Source organism: Choloepus didactylus, chromosome 18 (genome assembly GCF_015220235.1).
Source record: "Choloepus didactylus isolate mChoDid1 chromosome 18, mChoDid1.pri, whole genome shotgun sequence".
In the NCBI taxonomy this organism is placed as follows: Eukaryota; Metazoa; Chordata; class Mammalia; order Pilosa; family Megalonychidae; genus Choloepus; species Choloepus didactylus.
In genome coordinates, this window is record NC_051324.1 from 35,686,848 (window position 1) to 35,712,871 (window position 26,024).

Genomic DNA, 26,024 nt, shown 5'->3' on the forward strand with positions numbered 1-26,024 from the left:
AGGTTCCTTACCTAAAGAAAAAAAAACCACCTAGTGAAAACCAGGATCTGGCATTCTCTTCATTCTGGCATTTGAGGGATGCCTTCTCCCCATCCCCGTTCCCTACCTATTTATCATAAAGCGAAGTGTCTGGCATTGATACATATTACATACCAAAATATTTGTTGAAAAAATAAGTAAAGCCTGAAAATCAACAAATTCTGCCTACATACACAAAATTTCCAATCAGCCTATCTAGACACACATGCTAAAATGCGTATGAACAAATTAAGTAATTCAGAAATATGATGAAAATCAGCATAGTAAATAGACCAAAATAAAGCAAGTAATTCTGAAAAAAAAAATGCATAGAACATTAGAGGATGCTATTAAGAAAAGATCAGAGTTTAGAAAGAAAAATATGAGAAACAAAAATTAAAAATTCAAGAAAGGGCTGTAAGAAAATATTTGGAAGCCATATGATATGAATATTCAGAATATATAAAGAACTCAGAAGCCATATACTTGATAAGGGTTTAATATTCAGAATATATAGAACTCCTACAACTCAAGAACAAAAAGACAAACAACCCAATTTTTTAAATGGGCAAACTTGGACATTTCTTCAAAGAAGATATACAAATGACCATGAAAAGATGCTCACATGAAAAGATGCTCAACATCATTAGCCATTAGGGAAATGCAAATCAGAATCAGAACCATGAGATACTACTTCATCCCCACTAGAATGGCTTCAAAAAAAAGGGAAAACAAGCATTGGCAAGGATGTAGAGAAACAGGAACCCTCACCCTCATACATTGTTGTTGGGAATGTACAATGGTACAACCACTGTTGAAAGCACTCTGGTGGTTCCTCAAAAATTAAACAGAAATACCATACGAACTGGTGATTCCACTTCTAGGTACATACCCAAAAAACTGAAAACTGGGATTTGAACAAATATTTGTACACAAATATTTGACGTTTACAGCAGTATTATTCACAATAGCCAGGTGGAAGCAACCCGTGTCCATCAACAGATGAATGGATAACAAAATGAGGTCTATGCATACAACAGAATATTACTTCGCCATAAAAAGGAATGAAGTTCTGATACTTGTCACCACATGGATGAACCCTGAAGACATCACTTTGAGTGAAATAAGCCAGACACAAAAATACAGATATTATATGATTCTACTTATATGAAATAACTAGAACATGCAAATTCTTAGGGAAAGAAAGTAGAGTACAGGTTCCCAAGGATGGCAGGGAAAGGAAATGGGGGAATTTATGCATAATGAGTACAGGGTCTCTTTTTGGGGGGGTGATTGAACAGTTTTGGTAATGGATGGTGGTGAGGGTAACACACTATTGTGAATGTGATTAAATCCCACTGAATTATATGCTTGCGACTGGTTGAGATGGGAAATTTTATGTTGGCTATATGTTCCCACAATTTAAAAAAAGGAAGAGACTAGAGACATTGACAATTTAAATGCAATACATACCCTGGACTGTATCTAATAATGGAGAAGAAAATGTTTGCTCAAGAGGACATTATTGGGGGTGGAGGGGGGGAAAGCTGGAGAAAACTTAAGGAGTTCTCCTCAGAACACAGAGCAAAAGAGACAGATGAAAAATGAGAGAAAATATAGAAAAAATACAGAAGTTTCAAACAGAATGGAAAAAACAGGTAAGATATTTCCCAATGGCAGTACGCAAGACTTCAAATTGAATGAGCCCCTGAAGTGCCAAGTACAGCTCAAGGACTGGGGTAAGCTCACTATAGCTACATACATTATTTTGAAATTTCATATTTCTAAGGCTAAAGAGAAGATCCTAAAAGCTTCATAGAGATCATTTGCATTATAAAAAAAGTCAGAGAATGAGACCAGTATTAAGCATTCTATCGGAAGACAATAAAGTAATGCCTCAAGAGTTCTGAGGGAAAATGATTTTCAACTAAGAATCCAATACACAGCCAAATTGATATTTGCCCTCATACTTGGAATGACAAGTCATTTTCAAACACACAAGTTTCTCTCTCGTAAACTCTTTCTGAGGGAGATGAAGATGTACTCCCAGAAAACAAGAACAAAACCAGAAAGAAGATGCTACTTATTCTGAGTTGAAATCCTAAAAAAAGACAGCAGGAAAGCAAACCTGGAAAGCAACTCATCTACATGAAAACAGAATGTTTTGAGAAGAAAGTAATATATGCACATAACAGAATGAGTTAGAAGCTGGGAGATATTAATAGAAAAATACACACAAACCAGTAGAAGAAAAAACACCATTTTAGACAAATAATAAAATCTAAGATATCATTTGACCTTTGAGTGGTATTTAAGCAATACTGAACTAATTCACTGACATGCACATAGTTAAAATGAATATAGTAGTGTTTTGTTGATTGATGTTCACCTGCTAGAAAAACATACAGATAAAAATGCAAAAGGATTATCAGACAGACTGTAAATGTAATTAGAACTTAGAAAGTAAAGGGAGACTGAGAAAAGCCTATTTCTGCCCAAAATATGCCATAAAATAAAGTGGAGAAAGAAGGCAGATCAGACTGCAGGAAAATGTCTGTAGCACATATATCTAATGCAAGATTAATACCTAGAATATGCAAAGAATAAATCAGAGGGGAAAAAAAAACAGGAGAAGAAAAATGGACTAAAATATATGAACAGGGAATTCACAGAAGAGGAAGTATGAATATCCACTAAACATTTAAAAAGATGCTTAACCTCACTAGGAATCTGGAAAACATACATTAAATGCATGCAGATTAGCCAAATTTAAAAATCTCATAATATCAAATATTGAGGAAGATACAGACCAACAGCCATTCTTATGCTCTGTTTGGTGAGGAAGTAAACTGGTATAGTTTGGAGCACAACTTGGCAATCTCCCTTAATGTTGAATATGGAAACACCTCATGGATTAGCAATTCCACTTTTAGATATCCCAAGAGAAATTCCTATACAAGTACACAAACAAATGTGTACAAAAAGTTCATTGCTACATCATTTTTAATTGTGAAAAACTGAAAATAACGAATATGTCCACCTTCAAAGAGAGTAGATAAATAAATTATGGTACAAAGAAACAACATAAAGCAATTAAAATGAATTAAGCAGAGCTACATACATAAAAACAATTATAGGGATGATAAATATCAAATTCAAGACAGTAGAAGACTGGAGAAGAAAAACAGTAGACGGATTCTAATAACATGCATTTTTTTCCTCTTAAGTTGCTTGATGGACATCTAAGTGATTACATGTTGCTTTCTCCACCTTTTTTAGGGTAAAAATATTTCATAAGGAGGTTCCATGAGGAAAAAATACAATGAATAAACTATGCAAAATTAATACTCAAAGGATTTACCCTATCCTGAAACCAATTCTGGGGTCCTGATATTAATAAGAACCTATACCATTTCTACCCTTAAATTATAATAGTGACTATTAAAAAAATACATACTCTGTAACTGATGTTACACTTTCCTGTCCAAAAGGTCCAACTGGATCATCCTTGAATTTATCACTTGGAAGCTGAGGTGGTAAAAACGCTACATCTTTTTTCTTTGGGACCTTGTAATACTTCCAGGCTATATTAGCTTCATTTTCTTCCAAGTTTACTGCTGTACCAACATACACTGTAGGTTCTATAGCTTCCTGGAATTGAGCTGGAAAAGACTGAGACAAACTGTCTATCCTATCTTCCATTGGTTTAGAAGGAACCAAGGGATCTGGTGTTGGCATTTGATAAAAATGTTGACTCTGAGGAGTTGAAGGTGTTTTACTCACTCCTTCATCAACCACATCACATGGGTGAGGACTAAGTGGGGGTGGTTGAGGTGAAGTTGCCATTTCAGTGCCATGCATCTGAGGAGTCTTTGCTACATCATTAGTTCGGATGTTTGAAAATCTCACTTGACTGTCTGGAGCAGAGATCACGAGTCTTTGGCTGGTTGAATCTGTGTCCATGCCAACATCATCACTAATGGATATACGATGGTGAAAAGGAGTCAAGGGGCGTTTCTGTGGTTTTTCACCCTTTTCTTGTTTCTCATTGGTCTTGTGCTTAGGAAGTACTTGTTGCTGACCTAATGATGGTGCCTGTCCTTGTTGTCCAGGATTTCTTGGTTTGAGATTTTTGTGTCTAGAAAGTTAAAAAAAAAAATTTAAGATTTATAGTACCTCTTAAATTGCAAAATATACATTTAACATTATTAAACGTTTCAAATCTTTTTATTATTCTATATATATATATATTTTACCAAACTGTAATGACTGCTTCATTTTTTAAGTTTTATTGAGATATATATTCACATACCCTACAGTCATCCACAGTGTACAATCATTCACAGCACCATCATACAGCGTTCATCATCAGAATCAATTTTTGAACCTTTTCCTTACTCCAAAAAAATAAAAATGAAAGCAAAACTGAACACCCAAAACTTTCCATCTCCTCCATCCCACTCTAATTTTTGGCCCCATCTAATTTTTTGTCCCCATCTAATTTTTTGTCCACATCTAATTTTTGTCCCCCTTTTTTCCACTCATCTGTCCATATATTGGATAAAGGGAGTATGAGCCACAAGGTCTTCACAATCAGTTACACTGTGCAAGTACATAGATATACAATCGTCTTCAAGAATCAAGTTAACTGAGTTGCAGTGCAACACGTCAGTATTTCCCTCTAGCCATTCCAAAATACCAAAAACTAAAAAGTAATATCTATATAGTGCATAAGAATACCCTCCAGAGTGACCTCTCAACTCCATTTGAAATCCCTCAGCCACTGAAACTTTATTTTGTTTCATTCTGCTTCCCCCTTTTGGTCTAAGAAGATTTTCACAATCCCATGATGCTGGATCCAGGGTCATCCCCAGGAGTCATTTCCCACATTGCCAGGGAGATTAACACCCCTGAGATTCACGTCCCACATTGGGGGAAAGACAATGAGTTCACCTGCCGAGTGGGCTTAGAGAGACAGGGGGAGGCCACACCTGAGCAACAACAAGGCTCTCTGGGGGAGACTCTTAGGCACAATTATAACAGACTTAGCCTCTCTTTTGCAGCAACAAGGCTCATAAGGGAAAGCCCCCAGATAGAGAGCTCAGCTCACCAAATTGGCAGTCCTCAATGTCTGCGAGAATATCCACAATAACCCAGGTGGGGAAGTCCAACATTTCTGCATTTCTCTCCAGTTCCTCGGGATAGGGGGTGGGAGGGCGGTACAAATACACTTTTACTCTCTGCCCAAATCACTCTGGGATGTATCAGGATTTCACCCCAGCCTGTACAGACTCACCAAATCCCACTTCCCATTCAAAGCTCCAAGTACCTATGGTGTTCAAACAAACTGACCATACAAGTTAAATTATCTAATGTGTTACAGAAAATATAGATCCTACACCAAATAAAAATCTCTCTTGGTCTCGCACAAAAGTTGTAGTTTTAAAACCCAGTCAGTATCATCTTTTACCCGTTGGCCTGATTTACCCTAGTCCTAAATCAGGTCTGCTTCATTCACATCTGTAATTGAAATCTGAACTCATTTTCCGCTCTTTCAACAGTTGTTGTATGAGGTAATACCAACGTTCATAGCTGCCAAGCTCTAGCTCTGAGTCTCAGGTGTCACACAGATACCCAAAGTTCCAGAAACTGACCAGGTTATACGTAAGGAGCTCAGCATCTCAGAATTTTGAGATTACATTACAACTAGATCTCTTTTTCCCCCCACAAATCACCCTAAAAGTAAACTGATAAGAATTTACATGGGAAAAATTTACTCTGTCAGTCACCTAAAAGATAAGAACCAATTTTCTCATGCTTATTTAATGGCTCTGTAAACAGATAGCCAAAGACAGTTTGTCTTACATAAACTAAATATCTTAGTATCTGAATAAATACAGGGATAAGATTCCAGTTATTTTAAGATAAAAAGGTATAAAAGGCTTGAATTTTAATCATTTATAAATCTATCTGATATTTTAGTTAGTAATTATTATAAATCAGTGGCTTTGCTGAGCTTGGTCAACTCCTGGAATGAACTTAGTTCACATGTGGAAAGCACTGAAATTGACGGAGTGATGATGGTCATCACTCCATACTTATCTTCTCCCAAAGCTTACACTACAGAAAGAATAGCTGACTGGTAAAGGGAAAGAAAATACCTAAAAAAATTTTTTCCTCATTCTTTGAAGCAATTCTTAACTGAAGTACATAAAACTATATGCCTAAATATCTAATAATTTTGTCCACAGTTTAAGATTTCTTTCAGTGTAGTAAAAATACTGTACACTTTGAGATTTCCAAACTCACTGATGTTGATGCAAAAACACATTTTTAAACTAAGAAATTAGGGGGGGCACATCTGTTTGGTGGCTCAACATCTGTCTCTACCCACATTTAAGAAGTGAATAACTGAACTGGACTGGGGGTAGGGAATAGGGGGCCTGAAGTATAAAATGCAATAGAAAAAGTCAATAGTAAACAACTAGAAACAATGTATATTTAGCAAAGTAAGTCCAATTACATAGACTATACTGCAAAATTTCAGTGTTCCAAAATCTCTACACACCTGGAAGGAATTTTTGGAATATGAAAGAAAATAATTTTTTAAAAATAAAAGTTCAGCTGAGAGAACAAGAATTTAGATTTAAACTGCCGTACATGCATTTTTAAGTGTCTTTCTCTAAAAAGCATTTTAAAAAAGACAAATATACTTTTAAGACCCATATCTTTTCATAAAGAATAACGTAAAAGTCTAGGTCAGAAACTAAAAGAGGAGTTTTTGATTTAAAAAAAAAAAAAAATGTCAGTATAAGGAAAGAAAAGCCAATATAAGTATTGCCATTGGTCTTAGACCAGGGATTGGCAAATTTTTTTCTGTAAAGGACCAGAGAGAAAATATTTTAGGCTCTGCAGGCCAAATAGTTTGTGTAGCAACTACTTAACCCTGTCTGCCATTATAGGGAGAAGCAGTTGCTCTGAGTCTCAGGTGTCACACAGATACCCAAAGTTCCAAAGAATATGTAAATGAATGGTTGTGGCTATGTTCTAATAAATCCTTATTGTGGACACTAAAACTTGAATTTCACATAATTTTCACAAATCACAAGATATTATTCTTCTTTAGATTTTTTTCACCAACTATTTAAAAATGTAAAAATCATTTTCAGCTCACAGGCCATACCAAAAGAGGTAGTGGGCAAAATCTAGCCAATGAGTCTTAAACAAACAATACTATAGTGTCTTGCATTTCAAGACTAGGCACAGTTTTGTACTCTTTTAAACTGTTAAACAGGAGCTAATTTTTACATATTTTTATTCTAATCTATCAACAACAGAGGCAAGTTTTCAAAAAGGCTGTCAGATTTTTAAAAATTATACTGTCTTTAATCTAAAAAAGCTTTGTAAGAATATTCAATCTATGCAAAAAACATACCAGAACACTTGAGAGCTTGTCACTGTATTCAAGGAAACAGAGTTACTGTAAGGAAAACCTTGACCCTAACCTTTAGGCATTCCACTTCTTGGTTCACAGCCATGAGAAAGAAGGATGGCCATCTATTCAGTTATAAGCCCTGGTTAGGGATGGCAAGGCCATTATTTGCTTAGATGACCACAAAAGCAAACGATATCCCTGTAACTTGTAGCATAAAATAATCAACTCGAGACAATATAATCTTGAAGCTCTGATTATCAAACCTCATCGAAAGGTCCCAAAATATAAAATATACACAAATGCCTGAAGAAGTCCAAGTTCTTCCATTCATCTACCAATCTTTCACATAATACAGTTAATCAGGAAGTTTGTATTGTGACACTACAGCTTTGGCCCCTTGTAGAATCATGTTTATTGAATCTTGTATTTCAGCAGTTCACCTACAGCTTGCACAAAGAAATATTCTAAGAAACTGCCATACAAACTCAATACTGTATTTACTATTAACATTACTGTGTATATTATAACCCAAAATAAAACTGTTTTATTTGGCGGCTAGAAAATCAAGTTTTCACAGTCCATCTCTGATAATTGTGCAAAACTCAAGGCAACACGCAGCAGGTGAACCCACTGCCCTCCCCCCTATGACTCCCAGGAGTGTAAATCTCCCTGGCAATGTGGGACATGACTCCCAGGGATGAACCTGGACCCAGCATCATGGGATTGAGAAAATCTTCTTGACCAAAAGAGGGAAGCAAAATGAAACAAAATAAAGTTTCAGTGGCTGAGACACTACAAATGAGTTGAGAGGTCACTCTGGAGGGCATTCTTATGTGCTATATAGATACCCCTTTTTAATTTTTAGAGTATTGGAATAGCTAGAAGGAAATACCTGAAGTTGTCAAACTGCAACCCTGTAACCCCTGATTCCTGAAGATGATTGCATAACTATGTAGCTTACTTGGTGTGACTGTGTGATTGTGAAAACTTTCCGACTCACACTCCCTTTATCCAGTATATGGACAGAAGAGTAGAAAAATGGGGACAAAAGCTGGGATGGGAGGGATGGAATGTTTTAGATATTCTTTTCTACTTTTCTTTTTCTTTTTATTATTTGGAGTAAGGAAAATGTTCAAAAATTGATTCCGGTGATGAATGCACAATGATATGATGGTACTATGAATAATTGACGGTTCACTGTGGATGACTGTAGGGTAGGTGAATGTATCAATAAAACTGAATTTAAAAAAATAAAGGCCTTTTAGAAATTGGAAAAAAAAAACTCAAGGCATGCATTTGCATGTATTTCTATAACCAGCTTCAAATTTCTTACTGGATTTTTTTTCTTTTGAAAAAAAAAATCCTAACATATTGTGTTTATATTAGCTACCTCAAACAAAGTAGGGCAAAAGTAATCGAAAGCATAAAAAACCACTACACACATATACACAGACATCAACTGGGAAAAAATCTACCTCGAACAGCTGCAATTTGTTCTTTGTGTGGCTTCAACAAAATCCCAGGATGCTATTTTATTAGGTATCTCTTCTTCAGATAGACTGCCCGATGAAGCTGAGTATTTCCTCCTAAGATTTGAAATTAGGAAATTCTTCAGAATACATAAAATTTTGTTAAATTTGATTTAAGCATTAAAACTGAATTTAAAATATAAATTTTTTCATTAAAGAAGTCACACAAATGATAGTTTAAATATCTAACTATAAGTAACGATCAAACATGCAATTTTTTAATTTAAAAATGGAAATACGAACTTATTCTGTGTTCTGTTCATATTGCATTCTTGCCAAACTCGATCCACCACATGATTTGCTAATTTTCTGGGTATTTTTCCACCATGGTGGCTAGTACTATCCGAGATGAAGCCATCAGATACAGAAGAAAATTTGATCCACTTCTGGGCAGACTGAGAATCAACTGAAAACAAACAAAAACAAACAGAACATAGAATATTACAGACAAATTTAAAGTAAAGTTTGGGTTATTTTTATTACAACTTGCTCCAGCTATCTGGTAAGCCTACTTACATCTGAGGCAAAAAAAAACAAAAAATAAAACAAACAAACAAAAACACCCACATTACGTTACCTAAAATACAGAAAACAAAAAATGTGAACATGGTATGAGGATGGCAGTGCTGTATCAATGCTGATTCCCTGACTTAGAGGAGCATGTCCTTAATTTTGGGAAATACACTGGAGTATTTAGGGGTTATGGGGCATCATGTCTGCAGCTTGTTTTCATATGGCTCAGAAAAGGATCAGCAATAATAAATGTATACATATAAAGAGGGTAATGAAGCAAATTAACAGTTTGGGAATATGGATAAATTCAAAATAATTACAAAATAAACTATTTCTAAAGTGCTTATTATACACAAAATAAAAAATTTATCATCAGAGCTGACAAAACAAATCACTACAGTACCTGTTTGGACTTCCTCAGGAGATGTAGGTGGTGTAAGAGTAACTGAAGACATAGCAGGATCTCTTGTGGAAGCAGGCACTTGGTGTACACCCAAGCAAGAGGCTGAACAATGAGATGACCCCACAGAGCTAGGGGTAGGAATGTCTGACTGAGGGACTAGAACAAAACACGCTGGGTAAATCATTCGAACACCAGCTGAAAGGAAAAAAAAAAATGGACAGGAAAATCAACTACTATGTGATTGTAGTAGAATGAATTTCACCCAAAATGTACTTACAAAAAAGTAGATACATGATCATATTTGTGTAAATAAAAAATATATTTTTATATACTCTTTTGTCAAAAGATTTTTCTAGAAGAAACCATGAGATGTTGTTAGTAGTGATTATCTTTGGTAAGAGAGACATAGCAGCTTTCTCTTTTCCTTTTGGATTTTCTAACTATCAATATGTACTACTTTTTCGAATTTATTTTAAAAGTTTAACGAAGGTAATCTGGGCACTAAAATTATGGGCCATTTTCTGTGTTCTTCTTTAGAAGGCTCTGTTGTTAAAGACTAATAAATGTTTATGTTTTCTTTTTGTTTTGGTCACAACTGCTCTGGTAGAATGTTTTTAATGAAACTGAACACTGGTAATCTTTTTATTAAAAACAAAACCTAATTAATCTAAATAAGCTAATTTTCATATATAACATTATCATACAATTACATTAAACATAGTGTTATAGATTCTAATTCCAATCATCTGCTAATTATACAATTCCCCATGACTGCCATGTCTCTCTAATGTGTGTAAGTCTTCACCCCATTGTTTGGCTGGGTGACTTGCTCCGGAATGTGAATATATGCATATGCCACATCCTAGCAGGAGCTTTAAATGTGCTAGCATGCTCAGTGCAGCCTCTCTTACTTCAGTCCTCTGCCATGAGATTAGCACGTCCCAGATATGGCCTATCTTGTAATCTGAGTCCCTGAATGAGAAGACACATAGAACCCAGCCAATCTGAATACAGCTGACCTAGGCAGAGCAGACCAAAATCACAAGTTCCTTATGTACGTTTTCTGCCTTTTAAGTTATCAGAGACACCAGTTTTACCAAATGTTAAAACACTGCATTACTAAGATTGTCAACTTTCCAGACTCCAAATATTATTCATTTACAATTATTTATTCTCTTCTTATCCATAGCATACTTCTCTCTAAACGACTTCAAGCTTGGCCACTGTGACTAGTTTTGTCTACTGGAATGTGAGCAAAATGTGACATATACCGCATTCCAACAGGAACTTTAAATACACTAGCATGGCTAGGCTTGCTTCCTATTATTCCTCTGTTCTTTATATTATAAGAATAACATATCCCAGACAGTGGGTGCTCCTTTTACCCAGGTTGTAGAAAGAAAAGATACATGGAGCTGAATCACAGGTAAGTCACAGCCCTTACATAACGTGAGCCAGTAATAAATAAATGTCTGGTGTTGAAATCCATGGAGGTACTAGAGTTGTTTGTCATTAAGCAAAATCTAACGCATACCTACAGTCACAACTTTTCCCATTAGAATTAATACTCAGAATCCATACCAACAAGAACTTCTACTGCAGCTAAAGAATCATCTTCCCAATCCATATCTTCCTGTTTATCTTCACACATCTCCTTCAAGCAAGATGAGATAGGATAGAATTGTTTCCATTCACCAATCAGTTTTTTGGTAGCTGAGTCAGACATCTTGAATGCCTGTCCTGTGAGAGTGCCATTTAGTCCAAATGGGCTTAAAATAACTAGAAACCCAAAACAGACATCAAGTAACTAAAGACACATGCCAAATAAGATCACATTTAAGAGTTTGACAAGTATTCTCCAAGTGTACCAAGGTAAAAAATGGAGACCCATAATTATCATTTCAGAGAATAAACAATTTATTGCACTTCATTATTGTGAAGATAAAGTGCAATATTGAGTTTATTATTTATCTACCCAAAAATCTCAGATGAACAGAATTTCAGCATGAACTGGGGTAATTTATGTACCATCAATTCCTCTGTCCTCCTATTAAGGAAAAGTAATTTGAGGAAAACCTGTGTATTATAAATCTAAGTACTTATACTGTCACATAAATTTTAAATAAAAGAAAAAGCAAACACTAAGTTCAGAATTAAAACAAGAACACACTGCCAGCTCTAAAAAAACCCAGCAATCTTAAAAAACATTCCCTCTACAGGTCAACCATTTTCATGGTATAAAAGATGTCAAAAGTACCTGTGACCGATGTTAAAAATGGCTTATGATCTGTCACACAAGATGACCCTGAAAAAACAGCCACTTATATCTGCAATATTATTTAAAAGAACACTTTAAAATGTTACCATTAATGTTCAAGGATTTTTCAGTAATATATATTCTAAAAAACTTATTTCATTGAGTTGATAAGCTTATGGGGGAGAAGAAAGTAAACTACATCAAAACCATCACTGGGTTAAAGATCAGAGAGAAACTCCATCAATCCCAAAATGTAAAATTACCTACTTCAATAAAGAAGGATACCGAAACAACAATAAATGACCAAATACCTAAGCCAGTATAATAATCTACCTTGAAATGGGCTGTTAGACTGTTGAGCAAGGGTGATATGCTCTTCACTGAGTAGATATACAGGTTGATGTTGGTTAATTTCCACACTGGTACAAACATTGCTGTCTCCATGCAAGAAAAAGGTGAAAGAGCAGGACAAGTGTTCACTAATAAAGAAGAAAAAGTTATATTTTAGTGATGATTATTGGCCAAACAATAAGTTAACTTTTCTTTACTAAAAAGTTATATCACAAAAATGCATATTCTCTTTAACCCAGTAATTCTATGTCATCATCTAAAGGGAAAACCATGGATGTGAGCAAAGATTTAGCTAAGAGAAATGTTCTTCACAGCACTGTTTATAACAGAAAAAAAGCTGCAAATAGAGGAACCAGTTAAACAAGTTAGGTACACCCACATAACAATTATGCCACAAAAATCAGTAAAGGTGAGGAAGGGGGTTTGATGGAAAAGGTAGGCTATAAAAAAGTACCATCTCATTTTTTTGGAGGGGCAAAAATGGTAGAAAAAGTCTATGTGTACAAAAAAATTACAGATAACAATTTTTATTTTTGCTTATTTTCCCAAGTATATAAAAGAAATAAAGTAGTTTCTCATTTTATTATTTCTGAAATTGGGTTGCATCTTGCAATCAATCAAGCATTTAAGGTTGTCTTCCCTCCCCATGAAAAGTTTTATTAAAGCAATGATGAATCTTACAATTGAAGTCTACACCTAGCAGGAGTTTTAAATGTGCTAGCATGCTCAGGGCAGTCTCTCTTACCTCTAGATTAAAACTGGATTATCTTACAAAATTTAGGTACAGATGGGTATACAGGGTTGGGGAAAAAAAAAATGTCCTCAAGAGGAAGGCAGCTATACTTAAGATAAAACATAGAAAAGCCAAGTGGCTGGAGGAGGAGGGGGTTGAGACTATACACTATGAAGAATCCACTTTTCTTAATCCTTCTTTACACAGTTGTAAGAATTAGCCTTTGTACTTCTTTAAAAATGTTCTTTAAAATATGACCATCAATCAACTCAAAACCTATTGTATATATGTATAAGCCCTCAAATTCTTTCTGGACATGGCAAATCATAATTAATTAAAATTAAATTATAAGTTGTACACAGGAAACTACAAAACATTGCTAAAAGAAATCAAAGAAGACCTGAAGAAATGGAAAGGCATTCCGTGTTCATGACTGGAAGGCTAAATTTCATTAAGATGTCAATTCTACCCAATCTACAGATTCAAAGCAATACCGATCAAAATTCCCACAGACTATCTGCAGAATTAGGAAAGCTAATTATCAATTTTATTTGGAAGGTAAAGGGAACTCAAATAGCTAAAAACATCTTGAAAAAGAAGAATGAAGTGGTAGGACTCACACTTCCTGACTTTAAAGCATATTATAAAGCCACAGTGGCCAAGAAAGCATGGTACTGGCATAAAGATAGACATCTCATACCCTCTAGAAAAATTAACCAAAAAGGATCAAAGAACTATATATAAGACCCAGTACCATAAAACTCCTAAAAGAAAATGTAGGGAGACATCTCCAGGATCTAGTGATAGTTCGTAGCTTCTCACAGACTTTACACCCAAAGCACAAGCAACAAAAGAAAAAATGGATAAATGGAAACTTCTCAAAATTAAATACTTTGGTGCTTCAAAGGACCTTGTCAAAAAGTGAAAAGGCAACTGACTCAATAGAAGAAAACATCTGAAACCCACATCTGATGAGGGTTTGATATCCAGAATATATAAAGAAATCCTACAACTCAACAATAAAAAGACAAACAATCAAATTTTAAAATGGGCAAAAGACATGAACAGACATTTTTCCAAAGAGGAAATACAGATGGCTAAAAAGCACAAAAAAGATGCTCAGCTTCACTAGCTATTAGGGATATACAAATCAAAACCCACAATGAGATATCATCTCACACTTCTTAGAATGACCGCTATTAAACAAACAAGAAACTACAAGTGTTGGAGAGGATGTGGAGAAATAGGAACACTCTCTCAATGCTGGTGGGAATGTAAAATGGTACACCTGCTAAGGAGGATGGTTTGGTGGTTCCTCAAGAAGCGAAGAACAGAGATGCCTTACAACCCAGCAATCCCGCTACTCAGGATATACCCAGAAGATCTGAAAGCAGGGACACGAACAGGCATCTGCCCACAGATGCTCATAGTGGTATTATTCACAACTGCCAAAAGATGGGAACAACTCAAGTGTCCATCAACAGATGAATGGATTAACAAAACGTGGTATATACAGATGATGGACTATTATTCAGCAGTAAGAAGGAATGAAGTCTTGAAGCACGCGACAACATGGATGAACCTTGAGGACATTACGTTGAGTGAAATAAGTCAGATGCAAAAGGACAAATATTGTGTGATCTCACTGATATGAACTAACTACAACTAATCATAGACATAAAATCTAGACTATACGTTACCAGGATATAAAATGAGACTAAAGAATGGGGAGCGGATGCTTAATATCTGCAGAATGTTTAACTTGGTTGAACTTGAAGTTTGGAAATGGACAGAGCTGATGGTAGCACATTATTGTGAGAATAATTAACAGTGCTAAATAGAGTGTGAATGTAGTGGAAAGGGGAAGTTTAGAGTCGTGTGTCATCAGAAGGAGAGTTGGAAGTTAAAACTTGGGAATGTATAACACAGTGAATCTTGTGGTGGATAATGTGTATGATTAACTGTACAAATTTTAACGAGTTCTTTCATGAACTAGAACAAATGCATGACACTATTACAAGGAGTTAATAATAGAGGAGTATATGGGAAAAAATATTACCTATTGCAAACTGCTGAATATAGTTAATAGTAATATTTTAATACTCTTTCATCAACAGTAACAAATGGACTACACCAATAATATGGGTCAATAATGGGGGGGCGTAGGGATATGGGAAGATTTGGGCTTCCTTTTTATTTTTATTTATTTTCTGGAGTAATAAAAACATTCTAAAATTGATCACAGGGTTGGAGGCACAAGTATGTGATGATACTGTGAACCAGTGATTGTACACTTTGTATAGTTCATATAGGGTGTGAATATCTCTCAGTAAAATTGTCTCAAAATTTTTTTAAATTAAATTATAGTAAAAGTAATACTGTAGCTAATTGAAGTGGGGAAATAGAGGGTAGAGAAGGAATGAAGAATAATGCAGAGCTATGAATTTCTCCTCCTTACATGTTGTTGTTGAGAGTCAACAGTAAGTCTGAATTGGTAAATACTGTCTATAACTGATAAATCAAGGTCTAGAGGTATCAGGATCTCTGGAATTATAGCAGTAAACACCAGAAGAACTAAGAATAAAGTTTTTAAAAAACTGATTACTTCCTGGGACTGGGACTACAATATATGAAGAGCGATCTTTACTTTTTTTAAATTTAAAATACCACTCTGTACTGGTCTAATTATATGAAAATTACTTTTATGTTTTTAAAAAAATTCAGTGATTACTATATCATCCCCTACCAACATTTTTTAAATAAGCTTATTATTTTGGAATAATTTTAAATTTAGAGAGAAGTTAGTAACAAAGACAGTATAGCATTCCCATATACTCTTCACCCAGCTTCCCCTAATGTTAACATCTTACTTATTTGACAAACATAGCATGGTTAGTAACTAACATTAGTACATTACTATTAACTAAACTTCAGACTTTATTCATATTTCACAAACACGTATGCCTTTTTATTCTGTTCCAGGATCTAATCCAAGATACCACCTTGCATTTAACCAATAGTTTTTAGTAGGAAAAAAAAATTTTAAATTAAGCTTATTTCTCTTCTTTCTATTCTATTGAAAAAGCTACTGGTTGTATAATCATGAAGATTATAAACATTTACTTTTGTATAAGGGTATAAATCTAAAACCGCTAAGTCAAGATGAGTAAAGAAACTATGAACTAGTAACTCTGAGGACTGTTCATCTAGAAAAAAAAAAACATTGCCGTTGCTCGTTTTAAGTAATAAACTCAGTTTTAGTGTCGCTGCCCTCCCAGCAATGGTAAGGTGACTACCTGCATTGCAAACAGACAAAAACCTACCAAACACAAATCTAATTCCAAGTGCTCAAAACAAAAACACCATGCACAAACTCAAAAGAACTCTGCATTGAACTTCGAATTATAATCAAAACTATATGCAACCTTAAGTTTTTACAAAGCCACCAAGTGAAAGCAGGTGAAAAAAGTGTTATTCCTTTATTCAACAAATATTTTAGGGCGCAACTGTCTTGAGGCTAAGCACATGGCACTGTGCTAGATACATAGTTATTTACAGTTATGGTAAGTGCTCTGACAAAGAAGTAAGTACAGAATGCTATGAGAATGTCTTAATAAAAAGACCTTTTAATTCCTAAGGGGAAAAAGTGAACTTAGGTAACATTAAAGAAGTTATTCTAATGTCAGCCCCACTACCTGTTACTTCCTGACCTCATCTTTTACTGGTCCTTCCCTTTCCTCTCACACTGTCTCCCTACTGATCCTTAAACACATCAGGCCTTGGTACTTACTGTTCCTCTACCTGAAATGAAACACTCCAGGTGTCTACATTCACCTTCCTCAGGTCTTTGCTCAAATATCTTCTGGATTAGTTCTTTACTGATCCCTACTTTACACTGCCTTCCAATTACTTGTTTGTTTTAGCTAAAGAAATTATTACCATCTATCAGATTATATAATTTACTTATTTCTTATAGTCACCCTCCCCACCTCAGAATGTAAGAAGGAACTTGTCTCCTTTGTTCTATGTTGCATCCCCAGCATACAGAATAGCTCCCTGGCACATAATAGGTACATACTAAATATCCTACAAGTCCAGATCTTAACCTCTTATTTCTAAGCAAACATATTTTTTTTTCTTATCAAGTCTATAGCCATAAACTGTCTAAGCCAGAAATCTGAATTTGATCCTAATTTTTTTCCCTTCACTTTCTACTTTCAAACAATCCATGTATGGAAGACTGAGTTATTGGCCCCAAAACCCCACTCCCCTCTTTATCTAGAATCTTTGGTGTGGCTTTGTAATTCCTCCCATTAGAGGGCATATACTTCTTCAGCCCTTGACTATGAACTTGCTTTGTGACTTGCTTTTAGCCAAGCAGAAGCCTGAAATGTACTTATGCAATTCAGTTTGCTTCCAGTGCTTCTTTCATCACCGTGATAATACTAACATGTCCTGGCTGGCCCACAGTCTAAGGAGGATAAGCAACATACAGTTTAGAGCATGGCCTGCAGTTGACCTACAGATGCATGAGTTAGAATATATGACATCTATTTCAAAGCACTATTTTGGGGGTGGTATATCACACAGCAATAGATGATGCAGAAATTGGTACCAAAAGTGAGGTGTTGCCGTAACAAATAGCTAAAATATGTTTCACTGGCAACCCTGGGTGGGTGGCAAGGAATATAAGGCACTAGAAAAAAGGGTGAGGAAATTTATTATGGGAGGCTGGAAAAATGGTGACCCATGTTCCATAGTGGGGAAATATTTTGTACAACTGTTGCCTGAAATAATCTAGAAAGCAGAAAATGTACCTAATGAACCTAAGAGAATTGGGAGAACAAAGTCAAAATGTAGAAAATGTAAATTGGTTGTTACTAACCATACAATGCTAAACTTCTAAAACGGACTCAGAAAAGAACTTGCCAGTCTGCAAGCATAATTAAGCAAGTACACAGACACCCCCAAAAACTGTAGGGATGAAAAATGAAACTTTCTCAACAAAGCAATGGTATGGCCATTATAATAGAGCCTCACGGAAAGAATAAAATCAAGAGCGTGACTTCAACACCCTTTGTAAAGAACAGTAAATATGATTCTTGAAATCACTTAGAAATTACTCTTAGGCCTTGTACTGGTTTGGATGTATTATGGCCCCCAAAATGCCATTACCTTTAATGCACTCTTGTAGGGGCAGATGTGTTGATTAGGTTGCAACCTAATGGTTCAGTGTTTCCATGGAGATACAACCCAATCAACTGTGGGCGAGACCTTTCACTGGATTTTTCTATGGAGGTGTTACCCCACCCACTCAGGGTGGGTCTTTATCGGATCACTGGAGTACTTTAAAAAGAGCCACATAGGCCCAGACGCAGAGCAACTGAGAGTGACATTTTGAAGAACAGCTGTAGGTAAGAGAGGACAAAATGCCCCAAGAGAAACATTTTGGAGAATGCCATCTTGAAACACAACCTGGGAGCAAGCAGATGCCAGCCACGTGCCTTCCGAGCTAACAGAGGTTTTCTGGATGCCAATGGCCAAACTTCAGTGAAGGTACCCTGTTGTTGAGGTCTTACCTTGGACACTTCATGGCCTTAAGACTGTAACTTTGTAGCCAAATAAACCCCTTTTATAAAAGCCAATTCATTTCTGGTATTTTGCAAATGGCAGCATTAGCAAACCGAAACAGGCCCCCATACAGTTATTTCTCAAAGAAGGTATCTAATATAAACAACCATATATGCAACTAATTTGGGGAATGCATATATAGCCAGTCAGATTTGTGCTTCGCTTCTTTTCTGATACAAACATTGCTTCTATAACTGTTGAGTTACAGAGCATTATAAATACACAACAATAATTTCTAGATAGTATTTTTATCTTAGTAAACTTCTAATGTTTAATTTCTGAGAGGGACGTGAATCATATGTATTGACATACAACAGGCAGAAACCAATTTTCAAGGCATTTTTCTCTAAACTATAAAAAAATCATGAGTCTAAAATTAACATTTTTTAAAAAGTGAATAAATGAAAAACTGATATTCAGCTGGCTAGAATGAATGAATATATATTTTTCACTATTACAAGCTTTTTACAGGTTTGTCAGGAAGCTGTAAAAGATTGGTAAGTCTTCCTTGGTAGAGGGGGCAATTTTTTTAAAGTTTAGAGGAGAATCAGTAATTTAAAAAATATTTTTATCAAGAAAAACCTTAAGAAAGAGACTCAAGCAAGAATAACCAATTATATACAGAAATTGTAATTTGATTAATTTTAGGGATCAAATAAGTGTGCTGAAGAAATGATTATGAATGCTGTGTGCCTACCCGGTAATTGAATAGCAGATTTTAAAATCTGAATTGCAAATACTTCCAAGAACATTTGCAAGTATAAGCAACAACCTAGAACAGTCTCATGGTCTTTATTCTTAAAGACAAAGGGGTGAGGAGACCTGAATTTTATATTCTCTTATCGAATGTTCCTTTAATCAATGAACTTGAGTTCTTAAAAATACAGCTTTCAATTGTTTCATTTCATAATTAAAATTTGAAATAAGAGAATAAAAAAAGATACTCAAAATGGATTTTTGTCATGATAAAACAGCAAATAATCTAGCTAAAAATATATATTTTCCTAAAGAGATTATTATAATCTTGGAGAAGTTAAAAAAAAAAAAAAAAAAAAAAGAGGTACACTAACTTAATTTCTCTTGAACATTATTTAGGGAAACAAATTTAATCTGGTATATACAAAAGTCAAGGGGGCATCTTTTCAACTTCCCCAACAGCCATTCCATACACGCGATGAGCACTCAACCATCTTAACTTTTAAATAAGTAAGTTTGACATTTTTTGTAAAGAAATTTGTCTTCTAGGGAGTCTTTATAAAAAGCCAATATTCCAAAGTGCAAAACATGATTGATACTCTCTGCTTTCACTGATTATCCTCACTGCCCTAGTTACCAGCAGCTCCAATTACAGCTGTCGATGATCAAAGAAAAACATCCTTTCCCATTGTGCTACTTCATGTTTCCAATACAGTCTGATCTCATTGTGCTTTAAAATGGCTTAAAATAAACCAAGTTTGAGCGTAATACAGGTGAAAAACTAAGGATTCTAAATATGAAATAAAATTTCTGAAATTCTTATGCTAAAGGCAACATCTAGTCAAAGAATATTATAACAAAAAGAATGTTCGGTAATACTGATATATTCAGAATGGCCTTTCTTTCAAGGAGAGATGGTATCACTTATAACATTACTTCATAAAACATTTTTTGAACTTAGCACTTAGAAAAGGGGAGTTAAAACAAATGTTTTACTATAATGACAATACAACGCACTGTTAAGATTCTATAAAAAATTGTAGAGAACCCTTGTTCTACAGCAGCTTACAATGTAACACCCGTAACAAAAACGTATGAGGCAGAATTCTACAGATAACAAAACCCAAACACCATCTTCTGTTGTTGAAAGAAATGTTCCTTGCATAAGTAGTGAAAATAAATAACAGATTCTTTATTTCTCAGACAGAAAATGAAGATATGATTATAGACTAAAGGTCAGCTGTTCTATTAACAGTTGGAAATATATAATACATAGGAAGGGCCACGTCTAATCTGTTTTAAGCAATTGTTAGGTAGGTACAGAAAGATGATATATCATTTCGCTGGTAGAAAATTCAAGGCACAAAGAAGTTAAATAATTTCTCTTAAAATCATTATCACTAGTTCGGGGGAATGTTGACTTAAAATCTGGCTCATCCTAATTCTTTGATTATTCCCTATTCCATTAATTCAGCAGATCCCAAGCTTACATTAGGATCACCTGGGATCATTTAAAAATTCCAAAACTCAGGCTGTACCCCCAGACCAATTAAACCACAACCTCTGAGGGTAAGAAAAAGGCATCAATATTTTTTGAAGCTCCCCACGTGATTCCTACCTCCAGATAAGTTTAGGAACCACCACATAAATCTGTATTTCTGCAGCCTTCAAAGTAACTTTTTAAAAAAATTGTTAGATTTACAGCTATAATATCAAAATTGGGTTTTCTTAACACATTTCCATGAACAAAAGATCTGTATCAAAATCCAGAAAAAGAACACCTATCTGTTGTCTCTTGTATATATTTCTGCTCACTTGATGAACACACTATTTACGTTATACAGTAAAGAATTCTTAGAAAGCAACATTATTCTAGTTCACAATTTCATGTGCTCTGCAATTACTCTTTTTTGTTGTTATTTTTAAGTGCTCTGTTCTTTATTATTTCCTATCACTTTAAAAAGATTTAGGTACAGGACCTATAATGGTCTAAGGGTCCACAAGCTATTTTTCAAGCCCAATAACCCAACACCAACACTTACTAGCTATATGACCATGGACAAGTTACTTCACCTCCACAATTTTATCACTTGTCAAACTGGGAAAATAATAGGGTTGTGAGAATTGAGTTAATTCATAATAATCCCTAATTAGAATAGTGTCTGGCACACAGTAAGCCCAATAGGTATTTGCATTATTAATATTATAGCCTTCTCTTTAGGTAGTAAGACTAGCTAGTCCCCCCTTAAATTTCCATTCAGAAGGTGAGTATAGTCCTTTAATTAGTTATGCTATTCAACTACTACATTTATTTTTAAATTATGTCTGACAATAAGAAAATACTTGTTTTTCATTACGAGGATCAATCTGGCTTCAGCAAAAGGTTTCTTCCTCCCTTCTCCCCTTCGGAAAAAATTTCTCTATTATCGTTCATATCTAAAATCAACAGATCAAAAAGACAGATTCTACATATATACATACTCTACTGTACAAGTCTACAGTAAGAACTATGGTAAGAAATTATAATAAGCGCTCAATGGGGAAAAAATGAAGAAAAGTCATCATTCTTAGCACACTTAATTTTTCTCATAAATGTTCCTGGAAAGCATGCAAATGTAGGAAACTGATTATGCAAATCCTAATGATATAGGCACCATAGGGAAATTTCATAAGCTGTAAGTACTACTGCATCATCACTTAAAATATCAGAAATATGATGCATAATAGTCTTGTTGACAGACATTAAGGACAATCTGCATAGGCTGTAGGAAAAATAAAAAGGCAGTGTGGAGATTGCTGAAGTAACCATGCCTAACTTGAGCAGAGACTGCATACTCCGACATGAGGTATGAGGTTCCCCCTACTTTTGAGAACCTAAAGCAGACTCACGATTTAGAATACAATTCTAGGAGAGTTTGCAAACCACCAAACAGACAATATATTTCATCAATAAACTCTATCAAGCTCAGCTGGTCTTTAAAGCCCTAGAACTATGTTGTTAATACAATAGCCACTGTATACATGTGACTACTGAGCACTTGAAATGTGGCTAGTCCAAACTCAGATGTACTCTAGATATAAAATACACACCAGATTTCAAAGATTTAGTACTAAGAAACAAAAAAAAGCTCATTAATACCTTTTATATATGTGATATATATATATATATATATATATATATATGACATATCAAATGATATTCCTCAAAATATGCTGGCTTAAATAAATATATTAAAATTAATTTAGAAATGAGTCCTTAGAAACCAAAATAGTAATAGCTCTTAGAAGTTCAGGTTTTCAGAGGTATAGAGGAAGCCAGCCAAAGACATCCTAAAGCTATATAGAGTGGCTACCAACATACGCCAACAAAGATACAAATCTCACAGTACTTATTTTTAATTCATTTTGGTGACTGGGAAATAATGTAAAAGCCACAGGTGTGAAGGAAGATAAACAAAAGCGTTATAGATGGAATTTACAACATATGCTTTTCACATACTGCCTAAAAAAACAAACCAAACAAAATCTTGACCAACTTCTTTAATGAAGCTCCAAAAGTACTGACTTTAATTATAAAGGCAAAAGCAAAGGCTCTAGTGTAAGCAATGTTGTCCATAAGAAGTTTCTGCAACGATGGAAATGTTCCATATCTGTGCTATTTAATAGTCACTAGCTCAACCTGTGGATTGTACAACTGAGGAATTAAATTTCTTTTTTTATTTAATTTCAATTAATTTCAATTTAAAAAGCCACAAGTGGTAACTGACTACTGTATTGGATAATGCAGATTTAAAACTTCTTTGAGAAAAAAAACAAAGATCAAATTTCCACATTTTGTCCTAACATTCTAATTACAGCCAACTCAGTACGAACAAACGCTTAGGGATGTACTTTTATTTCTGTAAACTCTGTCTGCCTTATTCCACAAGTACCCAAATCTCTCCCTCTCTATAGGCCACGTTCCTTGCTAATATTTAACACCAAATTCCAAGATAAAGAGCTTACAACATATTCAGGCAGACATTTGAACCTATCCTTTTTATGTCATATCCAACAAGGGTTTATTCTATCCTTTATCTACTTATACTGCCCATTAGTTAAAGATAACTATCTTACATAGAGTAAAGATCTCAAAGATTTACCAGCTGATCAATATATTCTTCCTTAACAATTAATTATATGGCTACATCTCTAGTTTAGGGAGTGGGATAAAATTAAAGAACATATTAAAATCAAATATATTCCCTATTAACTTATTTCCCTTCTGTACAACCTCATCTGCCATTTAGTCAGCAAACCTCCTATCTCAATACATACCGTAACATATGGGACGGCATTTGGTAGCTGTCTAAAAAAATCCCTTACTAATTGTTTTAGTTTCTTTGGCTGCTCAAGCAAATACCATAAAATGGGTTATTCGCTCAGTTTTGAGGCCAAAAGAAATTCCAAATGAAGATGTCATCAAGGCAATGCTTTCTTCCTGAAGACTGGTATTCTGGGGCTAGGTGCCAGCATTCCTTGGTCCTTAGCTCCTCTGTCAATGGCAACGCCATTGGCAGCCTCTCTGTTCTCTTCTGGCTTCCAATGAATTTCAGCTTGCTTCCATGGCCGCCTCTCACTCTGTCTGAATTTCATTCTGCTTATTATGGACTCCAGTAACAGGATTAAGACCCATCATGATTGAGCAGGGCCACACCTTAACTGAAATAACCTCACTGAAAGGTCCTACTTACAATGGGTTCACACCCACAGGAATGGATTAGATTTAAGAATATGTTTTTCTGGGGTATATACAGCTTCAAACCACCACATTCTACCCTCTGGGCCCCCAAAAGTCATGTTCTTTCTACACGTCAAATACATTCATTCAATCACAACATTCCAAAAGCCTTAGGTCATTTCAGAAACAATGTTAAGTACAAAATCTCATCAAAATCAGTTATCAATGTGGTCTGTCCTAGGGCACAATCCCCGTCTGTGGACCTGTGAAACGCAGAAAACAAGTTATCTATTTCCAATATACAATGGAAGGACAGGCAGAGGATAAACATTTCCATTCTAAAAGGGAGAAACTGGAAGGAAAAAACAATTCCAAAACCAAGGAAGGCATACTCCCTTAGATTTCAAAGTCTGAGAGTCATCTAAGAATCGATATTTTGTCCTCTGGCCTGATGCAGTGGTACCTCCACCCCTTCTAAGTGCTTGGACAGCAGCCATGCTCTCCCCAAACACTGGGGTGAAGGCTGCACCCTCTCCAAGCATCAGGATGATGGCCAAACTTTCCACAATCCCCAGGGCACAGGCCCCACCATCTCTGAGTACTAGGGTGGCAGCACTCTTTCTGAACAACAGGGTAGAAGGTCCACCCTCTCCAAGTGCCAGGCAGATGTGCCCTTTTCACACCCATGGGTGGGCCCACTCTCTTGGCCTGAGGACGTATCTTTGGTCCAGAACTCAGCTTCCATCGTTCTGCCCTTGAAGTCATTCTTCCTTCAATCTGTCTCTTCCATGTTCCTTTTAGTCTAGGCTGGCAGTGGTTCCATTCATACAAATCTCACAAAAAATCTTGTTGGTTTTGCATATAGGTCACAAGAGTTCACACCATCAGATAGTAGGACTTTACACAGATCCTTCATGGATAACTGCATCTCCAATCCTGATTTGTATGGAAATTTGTACAGTTAAACCCTCACATGGGCACCAGTCTCGGGATTTGCCTTCTAGGAGCTCAGAATTTTCCAAACCATCAATTTCTGGTTTCTTTGTGTTCAAGAGTTCAGTTCTCAGCTTATCCCTTTTCTCTCGCATTTTACTATAAGTTGCAAGGGAACACTAGGCTGCACTTTCCACACTTAGCTTCAAAATCTCCCAGCTAAACATCCAGTTCAAGGCTTTCAAGTTCTGGCTTCCATCCTATATCAGAACTCAATTTCTCCAGGTTTTCTGCCACTTTAAAACAAGGACTGCCTTTTCTCTAGTTATAATCATTTCTTTCTAAGGCCTCATTGGATATACAGTTACCTTCCATATTTCTACCTACAGTCTCTTGAAAACAATCTAGGCCTTTTCTATCAAGCACCCCAATGTCCTGGTACCAAAATCTGGCTTTTTTTGGCCACTCAAATACCACGAAATAGTCGGGTTAAACAATGGAATCTAGTCACTCATGGTTTTGAGACTAAAAGAAATTCCAAATCAAGGTGTCATCAAGGGAATGCTTTCTTCCTGAACACTGATGTTCTAGGACTGGCAATCCCTGGTCCTTGGTTCCTATGTCATATGCCAAAGCACATGGTGGCCTTCCTGTTGCCTTCCAGATTCCACCAAATTTCAGCTTCTTGCTTCCATGGCTCGCTCTCTGAGTCTGAATTTCATTCTGCTTTTAACAGACTCCAGTAATAGGATTAACACCCATTCTGATTGGGCTGGACTACACCTAATCAAAAGGTCCTCCATCC

General features: G+C 35.5%; 1 protein-coding gene across 1 annotated transcript in view; it reads right to left on the bottom strand.

Annotated features, from left to right (window-relative positions):
* The window catches only part of MED13 (mediator complex subunit 13), a 114,332-nt gene that overhangs the window by 74,505 nt on the left and 13,803 nt on the right, over positions 1 to 26,024 (bottom strand). Inside the window, exons 4-9 of the mRNA XM_037810829.1 lie at positions 12,489 to 12,634; positions 11,480 to 11,677; positions 9,899 to 10,093; positions 9,226 to 9,388; positions 8,929 to 9,039; positions 3,476 to 4,156 (exon numbers count right to left, since the gene is read on the bottom strand). Of these exons, the coding sequence (XP_037666757.1) occupies positions 3,476 to 4,156; positions 8,929 to 9,039; positions 9,226 to 9,388; positions 9,899 to 10,093; positions 11,480 to 11,677; positions 12,489 to 12,634 (1,494 nt within the window). The remainder of the gene's footprint in view (positions 1 to 3,475; positions 4,157 to 8,928; positions 9,040 to 9,225; positions 9,389 to 9,898; positions 10,094 to 11,479; positions 11,678 to 12,488; positions 12,635 to 26,024) is intronic.